An 8,862-nucleotide genomic window follows, 5' to 3' on the forward strand; every position below is an offset into this window, starting at 1 on the left:
GGGAGAACTTCATGAGCCACCATCCATGACAAGTCTCTTAGTCTGTTTGGGAGGGCAGGATGATTGACGTTGCTCCAAACCGTTGTGGATTCGCCAAACGCAAGCCCCCGCACAGGGCTTACTGTAGCTCGCTCTTGCACAATAGCAATAAGGGCCCTGTGGTTTTGTAAAGTGTGACATTCTTGTGTTTCCAAATCAAACTTCCTCAAAAAATCCCGAATAAAGAGATGTGTTGGTGGCAAGTTAAACGAAACTGGAATCAAACGATTGTCTGGTACAAGCTTTAGCTTCCGCAAATATGAGCCCATCCAAAAACGGGTCATTGCTTGACTTTTCGGGTTGTTGGGTGGGCCCACAGCGTTTTGGAAGTGGAGAGAGACATATTTGCTTCCCAGGAAAAGCTGGAGGTCAGGCACTCCTTTCCCCCCTTTTTCCTTTTTCTTTTTCATTGTATCTCTTTTTATCCTTTCCCACTTTGAGCCCCAGACAAAGCGAAAGATGGCTCGGTCCAGTTGTAACAGCACGTTTCTTTTAGGCATAAAAATTAAACTAATTGACAAAAGCATTGGGAGGATGATCGCTTTGATGATTAGGACCTTCCCCTCTATTGTCAGTTTTCTTAGTGACCAAAAAACAAGTTTTTGCTTAACTTTCCTTGTCAAGTCATCCCAGTTGGTCTCGCCTCCTCCATCCGCATTGAATTTTATCCCTAGGATTTTCTGGTCTGTCTTTAACACCGTCAGCGGGAGTCCTGCCTTTTCTGTCTCTTTCCACATTCCATAAAACTTCACTTGTGATTTTTCTCTATTTAGCCTTGACCCAGACGCCCTCCCAAACAGGTCAGTCAAGTCAAGGGCTCTTTCAACAGATGCGCGGTCAGTACACAAAATATTAAAATCATCCATGTACAAAACACACTTGGTAATTTGTCCCCCACTTCCTGGGATATTGATGCCCTCGACAAATCTATCTTTTCTTAACATTTGTGCCAAAGGTTCAATGCAAAGAACATAGAGAAGGGGAGACATAGGACAACCTTGACGTACACCGCAGTTGATCTCGATTGCTTCCGATAAATTCCCGTTAATCATGAATTTGCTGTAGATGTCTCGGTATAGCAGTCCTACCCACTTGATGTATTTTTGGGGAAAACCACATTTTTGCAATACCCTGAAGAGGTATTGGTGCGAGACTCGATCAAAGGCTTTTTCAAAGTCTAGGTTTAGGACCGCTAGTCGCATGTTTCTGTCTCTTGCATAACAAATGGTGTCACGGATCAGCATGAGACTGTCGCTGATCTTCCTTCCCACAATGGCACAGGTTTGGTCTGGATCAACCAAGTCTCCCAAGACAACAGACATTCGTGTTGCTAGAAGTTTGCTGAACATTTTACTCTCAGGTCTTTTATCTTACATTTTTGTTGTATTTCTTTTTTTTTTTCTTCTTTGTGATAGATACTTGATTAAACCACAATCAAACTCAGTTTTATCGCTGGTGCTCATTTTTATGTTATAATACGCACACATATTTTGGTATTAAAGGGGGTCGCGTGAGACTCGCATCCAATAGGCCAGTGCGCCATATGAGCTGACAAAAAATAATTCAAAATAAGGAGAGTGCGCCCTATAAAACATTGCACCAAATGTGTGGAAATACAGTACAATAATGAGCTTTTTAATTCTAACATTGACTACAGGCAAGTGACACATATGTTTCATCTTGTTTCTTTTTTCTCTTCACCGCTCCAGATTCTTCTTGCCGTTTCAAGGCCATGTTTGCATAAGTGTTTACCAAACTGCGAATGAGGCATAATCGAAAATACCACTGGGAGGGTAAGGGGACACCATGAGGCTGGAGAGGCCAGGGTACAATGCAGATTCACCCTTTTTCTCTAGAAATTTGGTTTATGCTGCTTTTGCATTGTTTAATTCAGATTCAGATCTACTTTATTGTCATTCTAGTACACGTGTATACAGAACGAAATGTCGATGCATCTGATATTATTAACTCTTTTAATACTTCACACTTTTTTAACAGACTTAGTAACTTACACAGATTGTGTGTGATTTTAATCTTCACATTAACTCCCCATCTAATCGACTTAGGGTTGCTTTTAAGTTGCTGATTGATACATTTGGTTTTTATGAAATAGTTGATGTGCCATAAAGATGGGAAAGCTGTAGACCTCGTTCTGACCTGAGGGGTGTTAGCCTCAAACGTTTTGGTGTTACCGTATACCAATGCTTTCTCTCATCATTTTCTTGTGAGTTGCTGTTTAAAGTTTAAGGATAATTTAGGCTTGAGCAGCCTACATATACGCCCTGCAACGGCTTTAGTACTGATAGAACTATTACCAACGGCAACTTGGTCCTTCCCTTTGGGCCCGTTGACTCAATTATTAATAACTTTAATACTGCTTTGGTTAACGTCCTAGACTCTGTGGGGGCCCTATCTACGGCATACATTTTAGCCCAAAAAATATTAAGCCTTGGTTTACTGAAGAAACCAGGTCACTCAAACAAAGTTTTTTATTCTGAAAGCTGTAGACGTGGATTAATTTTCTTGTGTATGTTTCTCTTTTCAGTTCCATTCCGCCTTGCTAATGGGGGTGACATGTTGTCCAGTATTAGATACTGGCATTAATTTACCTGCTATTAAGGCCACCAGAATTTGAAATAAACAACCTATCGTGTTTAACTTTTTATTTCTTGCGACAGTTTTCTCCTACACACATCAAAAACTTACCTGGATAACAGTATTCCCAGTTGTTCTCTTGCTAAAATAAAAACACTCAAAAATGTCTTCACAATTTATTTTTCCTGGCAAGAATATCTATAGTTGTTATTCAGTTATGGTGAGAGCAGAGGGCAATTTCCTACATGGAATACTTACGCCACCTACAGTAATAAAGATAAACTGCGTCTGTTCAAAAAGAATGCACACAGCCCCTATAGTTTCATTACATAATTGTTGTAAGTCACATTTTTTTTTATTAAAAAAAAAGGAAATATTGGTGAGTATTCACCAAGTTTTAAAACGTTTCAGTCACTTTTGTTTCCATATTGCTCAATAAAGATCTTGGGTGTTGTCCAACCTTCTGGAGCCTTCTTCAGTCCATTACGTCTCCAAATCTTTTTTAGCTCGATCTCAAAACGTTTCTGTACACACAGATAAGAGAAAAAAATAAAAGCTTTATTTTTTTACTCGAATAGCACTTTCAATTACTTTTATTTTCTACAATAGTGAAAACTTATAAAAACGTTTAAATCCAAATTATTCAAAGTTTATTTAAGTTAACTCAACAGTTGAAACTTTTAATTTTGATTTTTAACTTTTACAGAAATACATAAAAATACATTTACAAATTAAAACCTTTATCAGTCATTTTGTTGAGCACTGTCCAATGGATAAAATTCACTGTTAAATGTCAGATTTTTGAACTATAAGACCAAGATAAATGATTTATGAAATTCTCTGACCATTAAAGCAACCGGTATCCACTATAACGCAACTGAAAAAAATTAAAGAATTGTCACCTGTTTTTTCCTGCCCCTGCTTTCCATCACACTCCTCCTTACAAATTTTGTCCGTTTTAACAGCTTCTTGTACTTGTGCCGGTTCATTTTCCGTCGTCGGATCTCCAGGACATTTTTACATTTGAGGGGTGTGGCCACGCTGCCACCTTCCTCAAAAACAGGCACACAAACGGGTGGCAGCACCTTCTCCTCCAGCAGGTCCACGTGCTCCTGCTGTGGTGGAGCAGACTCTAGCAGAGGCGGGAGAGTGTAGCGCAGAGAGAGCCAGGTTTCCAGGGGACTTAGTGACAGTTTACGAGGCACAAGCGCCTCCTCTAGCTCTGGCTCTAGTTGGACCCATCGAGGTGGGAATCTGTTGTCGGCTGCAGTGGAGTAATGTCTACGGTCTTTGATTGATGATCCAGAAGCAGAAACTGCTGGTTGCACACGTCCACTTAAATGGTCTCCGTGGCACACTAGTCATGAAGAATGAAGACACCAGACATGTACACATCAGAATACAAGATGTGACAATTACCACAAATTACTAAAATAATAATTTCCCAGCAAACGATTCACCTTACAGACATTTTTTTGTCTGTGTTTTGTAAGCAAAATACCTGTAAGCATTAATTAGAGTGGCGATCCCACATTCAGTGGTACCTTTATATACAAGCACCTCTAAACACAAGAGTTGTGGTATACAAGTTTTTTTAAAAACTAAAGTCTTGCTTGCTATACGAAGGAAAATCCAGTTCAAGAGCCGTTCCAGAGGCTATCCCGAGAAACGGCTCACCGCTTGTAACTATCGCCAGCATCAGCCCGTCCAATCAACTACAGGCAAAAAAAAAACAAAAAAAACAGAAAAGATAATTACAGTAACTTTAGTCTTAAGTGTACAGTAAGTGATTGCATATCATCAACAGTCTCTGTAAACCTACGCCAATTGCCCCCCCTTATCATTGATTACAAATCCCCCTTATCAAGTGATACTAAACCTTACAAACACAACGCCGCACCTACTAAAAGCAAGGGTGGCTATGTGGAATACTGCTATCTGCTACCATTGACAGAGATGATCAAGATTGGGGATAAAATGGGAAAGACAAGATCGCTCTTTTTTTCTCTGAATAAAAATTGGTTTTTGACATACACAATAAGAAATGATCAAAACATTTATAAAATGTAGGGTATAAAATGTAACCCTATCCCTAACACATTTGTTGTGGTGGATATAATAAACTCAAGTTGTATTTCTTTAATATAATCCTTATTTAACTTATTAATGAATCTTTTGTTATGTTTGTTTACTACTTGAATGAGTTTCTGTGAACAGGAAGATGTGTTTTATAACTGTCCACTAGGATGCTTTTAGGAAGACTGGAGCAGACCATTTAGCTTTTAATTATCATTTAATATCGAGAATATTCACTCATTACACAGACAATTCGAGTTATGAGTACTATCCTGGAAAGAATTAAGCTTGTAAGAAAAGGCACCACTGTATTTACCTTGGACTGACAGGCCCTACTGATGAGGGCCACAAGGTGGAAGAAAAAAACTTTTCTATACAAGAGAGCATTTATTCTAGAGGTAAGATCGGGCCTAAAAAATCCTGCCCGACCCACCCCATAAACGTGAACCATGTCGAACTCGACCTTGATTTGAGGGACTGAGCCCGGAGCAAACCCGGGGCTTTACTTCGACGCCAAAGCAGACACAAAGCTTTACTTTGGCGCTAAAGTGCGTGGTTTAGCGGAAGTACTCAGCTTCTGGTTTACTTTGGGCCAAGTCCCTCAAATCAATTGAGCACTTCAAAGTCTATCGCCAAAATGAATGGTTGGGCGCCGAAATATACATTTCGGCGAAGTGCAGGGAAGGGAATTTATTAGCGAGAAGTGAAAGTGACGTCTGACTTAAGGGATGTAGAGGGGGGAAAGAGGAAGCGGCGCATCTACTACTGTGACACCAAGGTTGAACATTTCTATGGATTGTGCGATTTGGAGTTAAACCGAGTTTGGTAAGCATGTTCTTTATGATAAGAGTTACTGAATAATATACTGGCGTCGAAGTTAAAATCTGGTGTCGAACTGCAGCGCCAAAGTGTTACTACTCCAGTAATGTACTGTTACTTCAGAAAAATCTCTCTTGAGTAGAAGTAAAAAGCAGTCATCTAAATAATTAATTTAATAAAAAAAGGTGCGTGCTGTGATCTTCCACAAAGGGGAAAAAAAAACAATGAAAGAGAAGCCCGGCACGACTGAATCATGCCAATTAAAGCCCGAATTTCGGGCCGGGCGCAAGAGCTTTTTTCTCGTTCATTCATCGATCGCTCTATGATTAAGCGAATTGGGGTTGCAGGTTACTACAAATTCCTTACACTGACTTACACTAAAAATAAATGCATGTGTTTGAATTTCAAAACGTGGAAAAGAGGCACGTGCACAGGTAGAAAAACTGCCCGTAACCTCGTCCCAAAACAAAGCTACATATTTATGATTGCTTCTTAATGGAGATAGTGGAATAAATCACTTTATTCTTACTTGACAGAAATAATATTAAGACAGGGCTTTGTTTTGCATCTTCCAGTGTATGTAAGGAGTTAAGAAGCACACAAAAGAATGTGACTAACAGTTTTGATACATAAATAATACGTCTTTAAATGTCAATGAGTATTCTCAGCGTTCCTGTACATTGTGACTTAAAAACAAACAAACCGTGCTCTAACTTACAAGTTGCTCTGTGCAGCAGACGCAGACGAGGGAGGACCTTTGACGTGAACATTTTAGGAGAACATCAACATGGAGTTGGCAAATCAATGTCCTTTGGAATATTGAGAAGGTTACTGTGCAGTCAATGAAACATCGTGAGTACAGAAAATACAAAATTGACGTCTCGCAGCGTCACTAAAACGTTCAAAAGACGACATCATGGATATTATATGCAGCCCATTTCAATTCGTTACGGCCAGATAAGTATGCCGTTGGACACAAAAATAACAACTGACCTTAACATCTACGTGCAGTTCTGTTGCTATCCTACCTGGACGACTAGCATGATGCTAAAACTATTTCTCAATGAAAGCAAGTTAATAACAATGTATTAAAATATTATATCCACCAAAATATTTCGTGTCAATAACCGACAGTACACGAGAATGTATGCAGATAATCAGTTAATCGTGTATTCATTTAATATACCTAAAATGAACGCCAACCGACCTCAATGTGATACCCGTTTAAATGTGACACTGAAATATGGTTTCCGCTGGGTGTTACTTCTAGGTAAACACTTCCGGTGTTTTCTTAAAAGTTCCGCCTTTCAACAATCACAACATTTGGGCATTGGATTTTTTTTTTACAACGAAGAGAAAGTTTTTTTTTTAATTTAACATTTGTCACAATTTTTGAAATTTGACATTGATTTACACCAGTGTTTTTTAACTAGTGATCAGCCGAGTAACTGTAACATTCATCCATAGCTGTAGGTAGCGACAGACTACTACTGAATTTTCTTGTATACATTAATTAACTGTTCATGAGGTAATCGGGGTTGGGTAAGGTTACTTTAACTTGATTAATTTCAATTACTTTTGGATAACTCCAATACCAAATATGCTAATAAAAGACAAAAGAAACTAAATATGAATAAAATTCTGACTCACAACACGTGGTAAGCTTTCTCTCCTGGCTTTGATCTCTTTGATCTCCGGCAAAACCAACATAAAATGCGACAGAAACAAAATGAAAATGAATCCAAACAGCTTGCCAACATCATTTTTGCCGTTCCATGTATTCCGTTACTCCCCAAGCCTGCACAAAATTTAGTAATTTTATTCACATTTAGTTTCTTTTGTCTTTTATTACCATATTTGGTATTGGAGTAATCCAAAAGTAATTGAAAGTAATCAAGTTAAAGTAACCCTACCCAACCCTGGAGGTAATACATGGAAATATATTTAAAATCTATATTTTGTTAGAAAATGATATAATGAAATTGTGAATATGTTAAATTGCTGTTAAAAGTGTCGATAAAAATTGTTCAAACCTCATATTCTTAGAATATGATGAAATTGTGAATGTGTTTATTTGCTGTTAAAAGTGTCAATAAAAATGTTCAAACCAAAACCAAAAAACATTTTCTTTTTCTTTCAATTTTAAGAAATAATTTCTTTTTTTTTTTTTACAAGAAAAAGTAACAAGTCAGAATGCAGCAAAATGTTTTTTTTCCCGTGGTTAAAATTATTTGCCCATACAGTATTGGGTATTTATTTTCCATGAAAATATGACAAAAAGGTAGTACATTTTGCAAAGAAGGTTTAAAATATAGTAACAATCAAAATTACACCATAATTATTGCTTAAGTCAAGTCAAGTCATTTTTATTTATATAGCCCTTAATCACAAAGACTCTCAAAGGGCTGCACAGGCTGTTGCACAGACTATTATTTCAGACTATTATTACACCATCCCCTTATCTGAAACCAACGTGAGGGCAAGGAAAAACTAAAAAACCTCAACATGAGGAAGATGAAGAAACCTTGAGAAGGGACCACGCATGTGGTAATCCCCCTTTCAGGATAACCAGGCTGCAATGGATGTTGCAATTACAAATAATACAGAGATATTGTCAACAAAAAATGTATAGGTTATTTATATGCTATAGAGTAGAAGTGTGTTTTAAGCTTAGATTTAAACATTTCCACTGAGGTTACAGATCGGATCTCAGGGGGAAGAACACGGCAGTGGCTCAGGAGGTAGAGTGCTCGTCTTGGGATCAAGAGATCTCAGTTCGAATCCCGGCTCCTCCGTGTTACATGTCGAAGTGTCCTTGGGTAAGACACTGAACCCCTAATACCCCCAATATGCAGGTTAGCGCCTTACATGGCTGCACGGCCGCTATTGGGAAATGTGAAGCACACTGTAAAGCGCTTTGGGAAGTCTTGACTTGAAGAGCGCTATATAAATGCAGATCATTTCATTTCATTTCATAAAATGAATAACCAGTATTATCTCCTATGCCAGTGACCACAAGTTACAGGAAATACTTAGTACAAAAACAACATAAAACTATTGCCGGGAATATTTTTTTTAAACATTTTTGATAGACAGAGAACCTTAAAATCTTTAATGAATGAAGAAAATAAAAAAGCTAAGAAAGACACCACAGTTTGTCCAAGATTTCATTTCTATATTGCCATTTTAAACTTGGTTTTGAAAAGGCATTAACGGTTCGAATTACAATTAAAGTATGTGTATTTTAAAGATCACGGTGGTTTGAAAGTTGGGCAATGATAGGAGTTACAGGTTCGAATTTGAGCTTCAGTTGGGGTGTGAAATTAAGGTTTC

The 8,862-nt window shown here is 38.1% G+C and overlaps 1 protein-coding gene across 2 annotated transcripts; it reads right to left on the reverse strand.

The window, feature by feature from the left end:
• Window positions 1-2,949: 2,949 nt before the first annotated feature.
• Window positions 2,950-6,800, reverse strand: aurkaip1 (aurora kinase A interacting protein 1). 2 transcript variants are annotated; one of them, XM_088329920.1, is made up of 4 exons: window positions 6,716-6,800; window positions 6,248-6,338; window positions 3,537-3,991; window positions 2,950-3,158 (listed from the first exon to the last, which is right to left on the reverse strand). In XM_088329920.1, the coding sequence occupies exons 2-4, from the start codon at window positions 6,297-6,299 to the stop codon at window positions 3,042-3,044; spliced, it is 624 nt and encodes a 207-aa protein (XP_088186046.1). In that variant the 5' UTR covers window positions 6,300-6,338; window positions 6,716-6,800; the 3' UTR covers window positions 2,950-3,041. The 2 variants fall into 2 exon arrangements, with proteins under 2 accessions (XP_088186046.1, XP_088186047.1); XM_088329921.1 differs by lacking the exon at window positions 6,716-6,800 and adding an exon at window positions 6,523-6,709.
• Window positions 6,801-8,862: the final 2,062 nt, after the last annotated feature.

The sequence above is a fragment of the Urocampus carinirostris genome, chromosome 3 (assembly GCF_059441175.1).
Source record: "Urocampus carinirostris isolate Australia breed hairy pipefish chromosome 3, RoL_Ucar_1.0, whole genome shotgun sequence".
NCBI lineage: Eukaryota > Metazoa > Chordata > Actinopteri > Syngnathiformes > Syngnathidae > Urocampus > Urocampus carinirostris.

Coding starts and splice junctions, on each gene's coding strand:
- aurkaip1 (XM_088329920.1), bottom strand. CDS start 6,299: ATGTTCACGTCAAAGGTCCTCCCTCGTCTGCGTCTGCTGCACAGAGCA. Junction 3,992..6,247: donor TCTGCTGCACAGAGCAACTT/GTAAGTTAGAGC, acceptor CTTCATGACTAG/TGTGCCACGGAGACCATTTA. Junction 3,159..3,536: donor GCAGGGGCAGGAAAAAACAG/GTGACAATTCTT, acceptor CTGTGTGTACAG/AAACGTTTTGAGATCGAGCT.